General features: G+C 48.7%; 1 protein-coding gene across 1 annotated transcript in view; it reads right to left on the bottom strand.

The window, feature by feature from the left end:
- Positions 1 to 7,060: 7,060 nt before the first annotated feature.
- The window catches only part of VWC2 (von Willebrand factor C domain containing 2), an 85,533-nt gene continuing 76,983 nt past the window's right edge, over positions 7,061 to 15,610 (bottom strand). The window contains exon 3 of the mRNA XM_055301216.1: positions 7,061 to 7,449. Within this exon, the coding sequence (XP_055157191.1) occupies positions 7,298 to 7,449 (152 nt within the window). The 3' untranslated portion in view covers positions 7,061 to 7,297. The remainder of the gene's footprint in view (positions 7,450 to 15,610) is intronic.

Here is a 15,610-nt window from a genome sequence, read left to right as displayed (position 1 = left end):
CGTAGTTACTGAGGCCTAAACCCTACTTGACACGTACCATACACCCAATAAATATCTGTAGAGTGATACCACTTCCACTCTGGTGGAAGGATATTTGACGCAAGCAGCGCGATCCATCTCAGCCCTGACCATGCCCCATGCAGGAAAATGGAACCAGATGGAGATGACCTCACTTCTCTCCCTGACACTGAACAAGTTACCCACCATGTGTTAATTTCCTCACCGATACAGCAGAGTGGACAAAAGGAAGAAATCAAATGAAAGCATTTGAAATGCCTGTCGTAGTGCTTGTCATATAACTGGCACGCAATAAACATTGGCAGTTGGCTTCACTTGGCTTCAGGAAGACGGGGTCATGACGTTTGGCCAGATACCTGGCCCTCAGTGGGAGGACCCTACCTAAAAGAAGACCTATAAAACTCCACTGATGCTTGAATACTATTTTAACAAGAAATCTGGTTATCGTTCAGATAGGAATCAAAATGTATGACGAACATTTGGGTGAGGGAGGTCACGATATTGTGTGAGGAGCTACTTTTTACTTTGACAAATGTCAAGATTTCCATAGTTGAATTAGGGGATTGGGAGGCTGTCTATTCCCGGCACTTGTGAGGAGCAGAACACAAGAGCACTTTGAAAACCAGGTCTTCTATCTAGAGGCCCTTCCTTTAACAGTGAATGATAAGACTTCAAATCGCAGGCTGGAGCGTAAGCCAGAGTTTGGGTCTTAAACCCATCGTTCACTAGCCTGAAATCTATGACTATTTCTGAACTTCCCCAAGCCCACATTGACTTTTCTGCAAACAAGGGCTCCCTGGGGATATTGAGGCTAAATGAGATAATAAATGAAAGCACCTCTAGGGCACCTGGGTGGCTCAGCTGGTTAAGTCTCTGACTCTTGATTTCAGCTCAGGTCATGTTTTCAGAGTCTTGAGATTGAGCCCTGAATTGAGCCCTGTTGTCGGGCTCTGCGCTCAGTGGAGAGTCTGCTCTGCTTCTCTCTTTCTCCCTTTACCCGCCCCACCCTGCTCACTCTCTCTCTCTCAAATAAATAAGTAAATCTTAAATAAATAAATAAATAAATACATCCAATAAGTAAAATAAATAACTAATGAAAGCGCCTAGCATAATTCTTGGCTTAGAATTTATGTTTATTAATTGCCTGGTGGTGGATTTTTTTAAGATTGTTAAATCTCATATACATTTATAAAACCTTAGTAGTTTCATAGAAAGACATTACTTCTTGGATACTTTTCACTTTAAAAATTCTAATTATAAGAAACACATGCTTAGGAAGGGATTCCTGATGAAATCAAATAAAAAGAGAATTGTATTCATTTCATAATGTAAACATAATAAATAAAGGAAAATGGGAAAAGGGATATTCCCATAGTGTATTTGAAAACAGTTCTGCCTAAAACTTAAGTTCCAGGAATTTTTAAAATAGAAAATCAATCAGGGGCCCCTGGATGGCTCAGTCGGCTAAGCATCTGCCTTTGGCTCAGACCATGATCCCAGGGTCCTGGGGTTGAGCCCCGCATCAGGCTCCCTGCTCAGCAGGGAGTCTGTTTCTCCCTCTCCCTCTGACCTCCCCACCCCCCAGTGCTCGTGCTCACACTCGAGTGCTCTCTCTCTCAGATGAATAAATAAAAAATCTTTAGGGCAGCCCCGGTGGCGCAGCGGTTTAGCGCAACCTGCAGCCCAGGGCGTGATCCTGGAGACCCTGGATCGAGTCCCACGTCAGGCTCTCTGCATGGAGCCTGCTTCTCCCTCTGCCTGTGTCTCTGCCTCTCTCTCTGTCTCTATGAATAAGTGAATAAAATCGTTTAAAAAAAATAAATAATCTTTAAAAGAAGGAAAATCATTAAATATTACTAACTTTTAAGTAAGAGTGAGAAATGTTTATGTTTCCTGAAAATTGATTTGAAACTATGGAGGCAATATTTTCAATTGCTTTAACTCATCAGAATGTGTCAATGATGTACTAAAGTGACTTCAGGTATATCTTTTGATTATTGTTGGTAATTCTGCACCCATGTAACATGTAAGTCATAGGGTTCGCATACTACTCTGAACTCACAGGAAGGAGTTGAACAGTACCGATCTCTTGGACCATCAAATGCCCGTGTGCCAAGCATTTAGAGTGCATGTTCACTTAAATCTTCCTAATGTTATTGACATGTTGAGCGAGCATGCCTTGCATGAATGTCGGTGTGACTTAGTCTTCAACAGGATTTATTCCCTTAAAAATTAGTTGTTTGGCACCCAAAATAATAAGATACCTAGGAATAAACCCAGCCAAACAGGTGAAAGACCTAGACTCTGAAAACTGTAAAACATTTATGTAAGAAATTGAAGATGACACAAAGAAATGGAGAGACATCCCATGCTCATGGATTGGAAGAACAAATATTGTTACAATGTCTATATTTCCCAAAGCAATCTCCACATTTAATGCAATTCCTATCAAAATACCAACAATGTTTTTCACAGAACAAACAATCCTAAAATTTGTATAGATCCACAAAAGACCCTAAGTAGCCAAAGCGATCTTGAAAACAGAAAGCAAATTTGGAGGCATCACAATTCCAGGCTTCAAGTTATATTACAAAGCTGTAGTGATCAGAACACTGTGGTACAGTAATGAGCACTGAGTGTTATATGCAACTGATGAATCACTAAATCCTACCCCTAAAACTAATAAAAACAAAGAAACAAATTAAGAAAAAAAACCTCTGTGGTACTAGTACAGACATGGACACATAGATCAATACAATAGAATATAAAATCCAGAAATAAACCCACAACTAAATGCCAATTAGTCTTTGTCAAAACAGGAAAGAATATCCAATAGAAAAAACACCATCTCTTCAACACATGTGTTGGGGAAACTGGACAGCCACATGCAAAAGAATGAAACTGGACCACTTTCTTATGCCATATACAAAAATAAATTCAAAATGGATTAAAGACCTAAATGAGAGACCTTGAAAACATAAAAATCTTAGAAAAGAACAGAGGAACTTCTTCGACATCAGCCATGGCAATTTTTCTTTCTAGAAATGACTCTTGAGGCAAGGGAAACAATAAAAAATGAACTACTGGGACTACTACATCCAAATAGTAGCATTATCTACAATAGCCAAATTATGGAGGCAGCCCATCACCTGATGGGTGGATAAAGAGGATGCGGTATGTGTGTGTGTATATATATACACGTGTATATATATATATATATATATATACACGTGTATATATATGGAACATATATGTATGGTTGGAAAATATATATTCCTCACCCTTAAAAAAGTGAAATCCCGCCATTCCTGCCATTTACAACAACATCAGTGTATCTAGAGAGTAAAATGTTAAGCAAAATGACTCAGAGAAAAACAAATACCATAGGATTTCAGTCATTTGTGGAGTTTAAGAAAACAAATGAGCAAAGGGGAAAAAGAGAGAGGCAAAGCAAGGGACAGACTCTTTGCTCTAGAGAACACACTGCTGGTCACCAGAGGGGAGGTGGGCAGGGGGTGGGGATGGAGGAGTGCACCTGTTGTCATGAGCACCAGGTGATGCATAGAATTGTTAAATCACTGTATTGTACACCTGAAACAAACATAATACCGTAGTTAACTAATTGGAAGTAAAATAAAAATGTAAAAAAAATAATAAAAATAAAAATTAGGTGTACAAAAAAACAAACACCACGTGCTCTGCAAACCTCTTGAGTGAACGTCGGCATCTGGTGGAACATAGACAAGCACCACCTCCTAACACTTTTCCAACGGCCTCCGGAAACGTGTGTTTCTGCAGAAATGACCCAATTACCTTATTCGACACCCATCGAGTGACTATGTTATGTGTGCAGATGAAAGTCTGCATACACACTGGACTGTGAAGGTCTAAGACAAGAAGTTCATATTCTGAAAGTTGAAACCAGGTAAGTAAATACGGCAAAGACCAAAGCTGTAAACTCCACTTGTTTAACCGTCACTAAGGACCTCAATGTAAGAAATTATTTCCACCATCAGAAATTTCACACCAAAAGCGATTTGTTTCCTGACTTGCATCAAAAAGGGCTGGTGGGGTTTGGTCCCGGTCGGGTTGCCGTCCCCCGACACGGAGATTTGCAAGTCGCCCGAGAAAGCACGCGACAGGGACAGCAGCGACAGCGGAAGGCCAACAGCCCCCGGAGCTTGCGCTGCTCTTCAGAACAGCTGCTGGCCTCACGCGCGGACAGCAGAGGACTCTGGGTTAATACACCGACTACGACTCAACACGCCTTTAACATAAGGGCCTTGGATGACCTTCCAGGGACCAAATGTTCCACGGCCTGAAATAAGGAGATTTTAGGATAAATAAGAGAGCAAACAGACAAAGTGGGTGATGAGAAGTATGATGTGGTCTCTAAATCGTTAAACCGTGCGAGCGTCAAATACCAAATGGGTGGCACGGCGGAGGCGCCGCGGGACAGTCCTTGGGCCCCCAGGGCTGAGAGGCAGGGGCTGGTTCAGGGCGCGGCGAGGCCCGGGCCCGGCGGCAGTGGGAGGCTGCGGGGAGCCCTGAAGATGCCAGGCCGCCCGCGGGGAGCTCGGCCCAGCTCAGGGGCGCGGACGCCCTGTGTCCGGGAGGTGAGCCTGGCGGACGGGAAGCTGCGGGGCAGGGGGGTGAGCCAGGGGGCCCTGGAGGTGGGACGTGGCACGGCTCGGAGGCCTTCACCCCGCGGGTGAGCGGCGGTCTCTGCAGGAGAGCACGCACCTGCCCCGCACAGCCTGCAGCACAGAACAGCCGGCGGGCGGGCGGGCGGCCTGCAACATCAGGTCAAGTTGCACGGGCCAACGATGTGGCCGGCCTCCTCGCACGGATGGGGGGCACCTGGTCACCCTTCCTGAATTGCTTACGTAACCTCCACCCTCAGTGTGGGGCTCGAGCTCGTGACCCCGAGATCAAGAGTCGTGTGCTCCACCGACAGCCAGCCAGGTGCCCTCACCGCTCCCTAGTGCGTTGCAGAAAAGCATCTGATTTTTAAAGACTTAATAGTAACAGTAGGCTTGATCTCTCGCCTGTTAAGGCAAATATAATAAACTGTTAATATTTGTTAGGTTCGGCTTGTGTCTATAATTCTGTTTTCCGTATGTTTAGAAATAATAGAGGTGAGCTCTCAAGTTTTGGCTAAGCTGGTGTGCATCATCTCCCGTGCGCCGTCCAACGGCGTCTCAGAGATACGTGCTCACACGCTGCGAGGCCTGCAGCATCGTATGTTTAAGAAACGCTCCTCCGTCCCCCCAGCACGATCGTTATGTGCATGCAATGTCTAAAAAATCCAATTTCAGACAATTCAGGTGTTTTCTATCTTGATGTTTGATTTTAAGCAGTGAGATGTGTTTAGTGCATCCACTAGCTGAAAGGCGCATGACACACAGGTGTCCTGTTAGGACAGCTAATGACCCACCTCCCGCCCCCCCCCCCCGGGGGAAGGAGAGCCCACTGTTGGCAAAACCATCACTTGCATAACCTGGTCTCAAAAAAAAAAAAAAAATCTACCTTGGGATAATAGAGTGACGATGGCCGACATCAAGGAGCCTTTACTGCCAAATGTTCAGTTTTCCAAAGCAACTCGCTAATCCTTCCCCTGAGGATTTTCTCAAAACTCTAGGCGCATGGAGCCCGTTTGGACCAAGGTGTTCTTGATAAACAAGATGCACACGGACTGTGAGCATGTGGAAAGTTCTGGAAGCTTCCGCTAATGCCGGCTGTCCATGTATTAAGGTACACAGCGGTTCACGTTTTCAATAACGACACGTATATCCATTTTTCTTGATTAGTCGACCTTTAAGGAGTGAACGATTTCAGTGCTGGAGGGTGTTTCCGTATTCCCTGCTCTTCTCAGGACAGCTTTCCAGCCTCTTTGCTGACGGACTGACCTGCTGCCCCGAGGCACTCTCAGTTCTTACTCTTGTTAGGCCAAAGGCCCATGAAGGCGAGAAACCATGCTCTATTCCCCCCCCCTTTTTTTTGGTCATCCAATGGTTGGTACTTAATAGGTGCTCAATTCAAAATTTTGGAGTTAAAATAAATAAATAAATAAATAAATAAAAATAAAAAAATTTTGGAGTAAAAAAAAATATGGGGGAAAAACCTATAAGGAGTCAAATAGCGATTATAATCATGTCTCCCCGCACACCTGTCAAGACCAGCGCCCTTCCTCGTCAGTGTGCCAGGTGTCAACGAGGTTGCTAAAGGCAGAAATATTCTCTAGGATGCGGGGACCAGGGATCAGGAAATTTCCAGTGGCTTCTTTTATTCCCTGTCCAAGCGAAGAGAAAGAAAATCCATGTGGGATCACAGGTAAGCAACCGAAGGAGCAGCGCGCAGGGGCTCCCGCTGTCCCCTCTCTGCTCCCCGAGCGTGGCTCACGCGGGGAGGCCCTTCAGATGTTACCCGGTCTCTTCCGGAGGGTGGCTGGTCCTTCCAGCAAGAAACCTGCGTCCGCTGCGTGGACGGCGGGGGCCCTGCACCCAGCCGGGCCCACCCACTGCAGGTTCTGGAGCCACGGTGCCTACGTCATCGTCCCCTGCTGCGAGGCCCGCGGGGGGCTTAGGAGAGAAAGAAGTGTGCATGGGGGGAAGGTACACGTCTGGGTCGCTCTGGGGCCCCGAACACCGCATATCTCTGTCCCCCCATCTCCCAGCGCCTGGGAGCAGGGACGGTAAAGGCAGGGGGTCGTCACTGGGAAGGCAAGCTACTGACGTGCTGGGTCTCTAAGGACAGACTCGAGGCCTGTCTCTGTGATGGAACGGGACGGGGCCGGATCTCAGGGTCCCGTGGCCTCGTGGTGCATCGACGGGCGGGCGCCGGCCCCGCAAGAGAAGCAGCGTCGGCAGCCGCCACCGAGCTCGCGGACGGGACCCGAACTGGAGGCGACAGGCAGGTACACAGTGAGGACGGTTGACAACACGGCATTTTTAATCTGTATCTATAGAAAACACGTATATAAGCTCTCTAATGGAGGGATTATAGAAATACATCGAATATATAATAGTGCTCCTCGGTGTACTTACTGTGAAAATAGCACATTTATTTAGAGAGGGGGCTCATGCCCCGAGTTCTCGTGGACGTTTTGAAATGTACCCATTTCTTTCTCTCGGGGGAGCAAGGATCGCAGAAGCGCCGCCACCTTCCACGTTCCTCATCCGACGTCTCCTCCCGTTGCAGGATGCTCCCCAGGGTCCTCTGGAAGGTTCCCATCCGTAAAATGTCCTAGAAAAACGTCTGTTTTGTTATGGTCCCGTTTCTACATCTGCCGGCACTCGTGCCTCGTACACATGGCCTGCCTCTCGATCCTCCACGTCCCCTCCTCGTAAGTACAGTGACATATGGTACATTCATCAGTCTTGACCTCTCTTCCAGCCGGGATGACCGCGGTTTCCGCGAAGCAGTTTGGGCCTGAAACACACAAAAACGGTCTAGGTCAGGAGCGTGCAGGCGCACCTCGCGCGTTGCCCGGGTGGTTTGTCCACGGTCTCAGGAATGACGCTGCGAAGGGCTCGGCCTAGAAGGAAATACTCCCACTTTCGGCCCCGAAAGGAAACTGGTGTGGTTTAGGTTTGTTATGGCAACACTGCCGCTTCCACCCGCTGTTCCATTTGTGGGCCTGAGACAGGAGTCGAACCTGCAGTCTTTTGATTTAATGAATTCTAAGCAGTCGTAGGGGAAAAATGATTTAACGGGGGCTTTCAAAGAACCGGGTTTATTCTTCACGGCAGCTTTGCAAGGGGCAGTGCACACGGGCCAGCTGCTCGGGGCAACGGTGGGCGCCGTGTAGCTTCCACACCTGCCAGAGTGGGCTGTGGGGCGCTGGCAACACTGGCCACCTGTCCCCCTCCCCCCCCCGGGTGGGCTTGGGTCCTCGGCCCCGGGGCTGCTGCCGCTGCCACCGGCTTCGCGGTGACCAGGCCTCTGCACCCCCCGACCGCTCCGCCGTGCGCTTCCCAGCCCCGTGCATCTTCCTTCGTGGAAGGTCAAGGGTGCAGAGACGTGGTTTCCAAGACACGAGTCGAACAGAAGTTACTGTGTTGTGGTTCGCACACCCGGTTGGGATGTGACAGGTGCGGGGTCAGCGTAGGGCCTCCAGCCCGAGCCTGAGCGCCGACGCAGATCCCCACCCCCCCGCCCCCTCTTCACTTCTAGGTCCTCGATAATGCGCTCCCACCACCCCGAGCCGGGCTGGGAGGGACGCCGTCCTAAGGGCACGAGAAACATTCGTCTACACAGTTCTTAAACATAAGCGGATCCAACCAAGCTCCAGAAGCAAGACTGGCTCCGAAGCTTCTAGGCAGAGGAGTCCCAAGCACAGGAACTCACGGTTTCGCGGCTACAGTTTTCACGTTAGCCCAGTGGTCAAGCGCAGCAGCTCCTCGATGCCACCGCGTGGTCCCTGCGCCCCGGCACACAGGGCCCCTGCTCCCGCGGGGACTCTGCCTGCTTCTCGCCCCCAGCCCTTCCCACAGGGCTCCTCCCGGGACTTACTTTACCTCGGTTGGAGACCTCGAGCAGTTAACAATCATCCATCTGGGAGTGGATCCAAATTGCAGCTCCAACCCTCTCCCTCTCTCGAGCAGGGTCCCCTGTGTCCCGCCCGCTGACACCTCAGACACCCGGGGTGCAGTTAGGTCCCTCCCCTCCACCGGCTTTGCCATATTTTAGATACAGACCCTTGCCCACCCAGACGGCCGACGTGAGGCCCTCTAGCCCGCACATGCCTGCACAACCCACTCGGGGCTGCTTCCTGACATCCTCGGCCCAGGACGGCTTCCTCAGCTCCATGAGGTCAGGGCCCAACAGCGCCACGGCAGCCGTTCTGGGTGGGACCCACTTTGTCTACACTTGGCCCACTTGGCGCGTGAGACCTGTGATTTTGACAGTCCACTCTAGCTCTCTGCAGTGTGCTTCTTTCTGTTTATCTCTTTTATGGAGTTTAATCCAAGGACACAGTCTCCTAATTGGCCCTAATATCTCTCAGTATGCCTTACACATCGAAGACACACCCTAATTGCACTTGCAGGTCCCCTCTCCCGAAACATCTAGATTCAAAATCGGATGGCGCTGCTTAATGGTTATGTGACCCTGGACTAAGTAATTTCATTGTTTTGGGCTTTAACAGCCTCCTTTAGAGAAGGGCAGGGGACCCCGAACGGACACTTTTCCAAGGAAGACATCCAGGTGGCCAGCAGACACAGGCCAAGATCCTCAACATGACTCGCCGTCAGGGAAATGGAAACCAAAAGCACCATGAGATACCGCCTCGCAGCTGTCAGAGTGGCTAAAATCAAACGCCAAGAAATAACAAGCGCTGGCGACGATGTAGAGGGAGGGGCCCCTGTGCACGGCTGGTGGCAGTGTAAACTGCTGCGACCACTGTGGACACCGCATGGGGGTTCCTCGGAAAATGAAATATGGAAATACCATCCAATCCAGAGGCTCCAGTACTGGGTATTTACCCAAAAGACAAACCCACTAACTGGAAGCTCTGTGCACCCCTGGGCGTTGCAGCGTGGTGGACAACCGCCGCGCCAGAGCAGCAGCCTGAAGGCCCACTGGTAGGCGAACGGGCGAAGAAGGCGTGGAATCTACGCGCGCTGGACTGCTACCCCGCCGCTGGGAAGAATGCATCTTGCCACGTGCAACCACGTGGATGGACCCGGAGAGTACGGTGCGGAGTGAAACAAGTCATTCGGAGGAGGACGAGTACCACACGGTCATAGATTTTTCGTGTGGATGCCCAACTGCTCGACACCGTTGGTTGAAAAGATGATCTTTTCTTCACTGCACTGTGTTCACCTCATTCTCGAAGATCAGGTCGCTATACGTATTTGGGTGTATTGGGGGGGGGCCTCAATTCTGTTTATTGATTTATCTATCGATGCTTTTGCCAATACTGCACTGTCATTTCACGTGGGTTGTTGAACTTGTGGGCACAGAATTGTCCCTATAGAATTCCTCTGTTATCTGTCTAACATCTGTAGGATCTGGAGTGATGCCCCCTATTTCTGAGATTAGTAAATTGTGTCCTCTCTCTTTTTTCCTCAGTGAGCCTGGTTGAGGCTTCTCAACTTCACTGAGTTTTCCAAAGAACCAGCTCAGTTTCTTTGACTTTATCTCTGAATTTCACATTTTCAATGTGATTGATTTCTGCTCAGATTTTTACTTTTTTTTTTTTCTTTCCTTCTGCTTCCTTTGGATTTAATTTGCTTGTCTCTTTTTCGGTTCCTTAGGTGGGAGTTTAGAATGATTTCATTACTTTGTTATTTTCCAATATACGCATTCAATGCCTTACGTATCCCTCTCCAAGCACCACTTTTGCTGCATCCCACAAATTCTGATCGGTTGTGTTTTCACTTTAATGAAGTTCAAAATGTTTTAAAACTTCTCTTGAGATGTCTTTTTTGATCGATGTGTTTTTAGAAGGCTGTTGTGTATCTCCAAGTATCTGTGGATTTTCCAGTTACCCTTCTGTTATTGATTCCTGGTTTAATTCCACTGGGGTCTGAGAGTAGACACTATATGATTTCTATTCTTCTAGATGTGTCACAGCGTGTTTATGACCCAGATCGCGCTCCATCTTGGTAAACGTTCCATGTGAACTTGAGAAGGATGTGCGTTGTGCCATTGTTGGATAAAGTAGTCAACAGGTATCAATTATATGCAGTTGATTGATGGTACTGAGTTCAACTATGTCCTTACTGATTTCCTGCCTGCTGGATCTGTCCGTTTCCAATAGGAGATGTTGACGTCTCCAACTGTAGTAGTGAATTCATGTATCCCTTCCATCATTTTCTGCCTCATGTATCCTGACACTGTTGTCGGTGAGTACACATGGCGGATCGTTACGTCTTCTTGGAGAGGTGACCCGTTTATCATTAGTAATCACCTCCTTTATCTTGGATACCTTCTTTGCTTTGAAGTCTACGCTGAAATTAATACAGCTACTCCTGCTTTCTTTTTATTAGTGTTAGAATGATATATTTTTCTCCACCCACTTACTTCATATATATATATATATATATATATATATATGTATGTATGTATTTATATATTTTATATTTAAGGTGGGTTCTCATAGTACAGAGCTTTTTTATAAGATTGTATTTATTTATTCATGAGAGACACAAAGAGAGAGGCAGAGGGAGAAGCAGGCTCCCTATGAGGAGCCCTATGCAGGACTCGATCCCAGGACCCCAGGATCATGACCTGAGCCAAAGGCAGATGCTCACCCACTGAGACACCCAGGTGCCCCCACATAGGTGGGTCTTAAGTTCTGAACTACTCTACTTCTATCTCTTAGGCCATTAACATTTAAAGTGAATATTGAGGGGCACCCGGGTGGCTCAGTTAGGTGCCCAACTCTTGGTTTTGGCTCAGATCATGATCTCAGGGTGGTGAGACTGAGCCCCACGTCAGGCTCCGTGCTCAGTGGGGAGTCTGCTTGTAGATTCTCTCTCTCTCTGCCCCTCGCCCCACTTGTGCACACACATGCATGCTTTCTCTAAAATAAAGCTTTAAACAAATAAAGTGATTACTGATATAACTGGATTTGTATCTCCCATATTTGTTACTCTTTTTATTTGTTGCCTTCATTTTTGTTCCTATTTTTGTATTTTTCTTTCTGCCTTTTCTGGATTTAACTTAGCATTTTATATGATTACATTTTCTCTCCTTTTTAAGCATATGTTGCACTTTTTTTTTTTAAACTAATCCAAGCTCACTTGCAAACAACACTGTTGTGCTTCAAGACTAGTGTGAATAATGACAAATAACAAATAATCCCAATTCCTCCCTCCCAGCCATTGCATCCATATTAGTATTCATTTCACTTATTCATAAGCATAAATATAGGCATTATCCTGTTTTAGTTTGCATCTTCTCCCCCCTAAAATCCTGTTTTGCTGGAAGTTTATAAATTTTGTGGATCTTTCCAAAGAACTAGCTTTTCTTTCATTGATATTTCTCTAGTGATTTTCTGTTTTCGGTTTTATTGATTTTTTTGTTCCCATCTTTACTATTTTCTTCTTGTTACTACTCTAGTTTCTTGAAGTGATGACTTAACTGATGTAAGAATTTTCTTCTCTTTTAATGTCAGCATTCAGTTCCATAAATTTCCCTCCTGGAACTGCTTTAGCTGTTGTCTCAAGGGTGTGGATGGGTTGTATCTTCCTTTTCATGACACATTTAGTTTTACAGATTTGTAACTCCAGAGCTACTAAGAATCTTGAGGGGGGGAAAAAAAACAACTTCTGCTTCTGCTAACTTGGCTTATTGGAGCCCGATTTGCCAACATATAGTATAACATCCCGTGGGTCTCAGCCACAAGCAATGCCAGGAGGCAAGAAGACGTGGTATTGCTGAAGGCAAACCTACGCCGGTGCCTGGAGGCGTATCTCCTTCTCTTCCATCAAAGACTGAACACCGAGGCACAGCCCGGAGCACGAGAACGACAGGGCCCTGGAGCAGGGGTCCTCGCGGTGTCGGAGCCCCGTGGGGCCAGCACTGGCTCAAGGCGGCCCACTTTATTCGGGGCACTAGACGACTGGCATTTCCTTTCCTTGGGACCCATGATGTTAAAAAATAATTCCCAACGATGCACAACTCGGTATCAGTTCCCGGTCTTGAAACGGCGACGTTTGTCTCCCCTGTTGCAAATCACGTTTCCAACCCACAAATCTGTCTCTTCTGAACGTGAAATCCCCCCACTGGTATTTACAGAGGAAGCCACGAATGCATTTCAATTTCCTTGACACGCACCTGGCGTATGTTAGATTCGCAGGTCACTGGTTTCAAAAAAAGACGGGAAATACTGTTTCCCCAATGTGCAGTCTCATCTCCCGCCGCGTTAAACAAAACCACCAAGTGCATGCTCAGGTATGTGTGAGCACACGTGTCCATGTGCACACCCACGTTCTTCCGGGAAGGATCTAGTACAGAGGCATTTCTTAACCAGAAAGCAGCAAAAAGGACAATTAAAATGGGGAAAAATTTTAAATGGCAGTAAATTATGTACCAAAAGGAAATAGACTCGGTTTCTGCAAAAGGAACCTTTTTCTCCAAAAGAACACTACTCTGTGAAGTGAGTGTCCTTCCCTGGGAGCAGCTCCGGGAGTGTGTGGGGAGGACACGGTGTCCCACACCGTTCACGCTTCCTTTCAGGAGCGCGTCCTTCCCGGATTCCCGGAACGGAGGCGCTAACTCCAGGTCCTCTCACTCCGGTCCCTCCAGTCGGTAAGTTCTGATTCATCGTACACCCCCGGCCTGCGCCGAAATCCAAGGAACGAAACAGTCCCTCGTTTTTAAGTGAGACATTCTCAGAAAACGCGTTAGTAAATCCTATGCAGAAATGCAAGAAGTATTTTCTGAAATTTTGAAATATGGTGAAAGGTCTGCTGTTTCAAAAAAAAGAAAAAAAGCCCCCACCGTCAGCGAAGTCGGGGCAGGCTCCATTCGAGGCCACAGTGGGATTTCCGTCTGCAGACCCCAGGGGTGAGGCGGGGCCCACCCGGCCCGAGAGCCTTGCAGGAAGGGCTCGACACCCCCTCTCCGGACTCTCCCCCCGCTCCCCGAGCACGGAGGCCTTGGTGCACAAGCAGCTGCTAACATCCCGACGCGCGTTTCTAATCCACGGAGCAGCGTTTGAAACATGAGGCCATAACAGAAGGGCAGAGAGGGGGACAGACGCCCCCCCCCCGGCACCCGCAGATCACACAGGGGGCCCCGGGGGCAGCCCAGGCCATGCTCCCGCCCCCACCCCGCGGCCCACGGGCACACTGCTCACCTTGACACTGGGTGGCAACCACGGGGGCAATCTGTACTGAGCTTGGCTCCAGAACTATAGGTCCTGTCATCAGTCCACGCAGACCAGGAGAAGACGGCAGGCCCCGGCCGCTGGCTGTGGGTCTGGGGCTCCGTTAAAAGTAACGCACGCATAAGGAGCCGTTGGGGACCGCCGTGTCGCCTGCCACACGCCTGTGCAGCACGGGGGGAGGCCACTGCCTGTGATGGGCCCGCCCGGCGCGCACCTGCTACCTGGGCAGCCCGCGCTTCTCTGGACACTGCTGACGTCAACTTTTCATCGTCCAGAAAAACGCACAAATACTCGGTCGCAGCGCTGGGTGAGTGTTCCTGAGCCGACGCACCGGTGAGGCCGCACACAAGCCGAGGGGCGGGGCGCTGCTGTGGCCTGAGGACCCCCGGGGCCCTGGGTCCACGCACCGCGCCCCCCAGGGTTGCCCGTGTCCGCACCTGGTGGCAGGAGAACCGTCGGCCCCGGATCCCGCGCAGCGGGCCTCCTCCTCGGGGCGCCGCCCAGGATCCGTCCCTCTGCCCCCACATCTTTGGCTCATTCCTGTTCCGTTTCGGGAATATTCTACACCTTATTTATCCTACTACTGACAGGTGTCTGGCCTCCGAACTTCTGTCCCCGGCAGACGGCTGGAGTGGGACCAGGGCAGCCGTTCTCGGAGTAAAGGCGGCCGCTGTCTACACGCTTAGGTGTGAGTCCAGGGTGCGCTCCGGCCCCAAGGAGTGGGGTGCTCGGCTCACCGGTGTGCGGCCCTGCGGCCCTGCTGCAAACCCAGACACACACATTGCCCCACAGCGGGGGTGCCAGTTCGGACCCTCAGGGTCAGGATGTGGTGACTGCAGTTCATCCGGGTCCTGCGCAACACTTGACACTGTTAGTCTGTATTATATTTTATCAGATCGGCTGCATGTGTCATAATATTGGGTTGTAGTTTTATTTTTCCATTATTTTTTAAGTATTTTTTTTAATTTAAGGGGAGGAGGAGGAGAGAGAGCACAAGATGGGGAGGGGGAGAGAGAGAGACAGAGACAGAGAATCTCAAACAGGCTCCAGCTCAGTGTGGAGCCCGATGTGGGGCTCGATCTCATGAACCTGAGGCCATGACCTGAGCTGAGGTCAAAAGCCAGAGGCCTAGGGACGCCTGGGGGCTCAGGGGTTGAGCATCTGACCTCGGGGTCCTGGGATTGAGTCCTGCATCAGGCTCCCTGCATGGAGCCTGCTTCTCCCTCTGCCTGTCTCTGCCTCTCTCTCTCTCCCTCTGCCTGTCATGAATGAATAAATGAATAAATAAATAAATAAATAAATAAATAAATAAATAAATAAATAAATAAATAAAATAGTATAAAAAACTTAAAAAAAAAAAAAGATCCAGCTGCCTAAGCAACTGAGCCACCCAGGCACGCCTAGGGTGTGGTTTTATTTTTATTTATTTTTATTTATTTTATTTTATTTTATTTTTTAATTTTTATTTATTTATGATAGTCACAGAGAAAGAAGAGAGAGGCAGAGACATAGGCAGATGGAGAAGCAGGCTCCATGCACCGGGAGCCCGATGTAGGATTTGATCCCGGGTCTCCAGGATCGTGCCCTGGGCCAAAGGCAGGCGCCAAACCGCTGCGCCACCCAGGGATCCCTAGGGTGTGGTTTTAATTTGCATTTCCTTGATCACTCAGGTTTTCGGTGTTGACATTCAGAAGGCGCCATGCAGGTCATATGCATTTATTTCCTACCTCATTGTCCAGAGTTTCTTGTTTA

Source organism: Nyctereutes procyonoides, unplaced genomic scaffold (assembly GCF_905146905.1).
Source record: "Nyctereutes procyonoides isolate TBG_1078 unplaced genomic scaffold, NYPRO_anot_genome, whole genome shotgun sequence".
NCBI lineage: Eukaryota > Metazoa > Chordata > Mammalia > Carnivora > Canidae > Nyctereutes > Nyctereutes procyonoides.
This window is presented reverse-complemented; position numbering and strand designations above follow the sequence as displayed.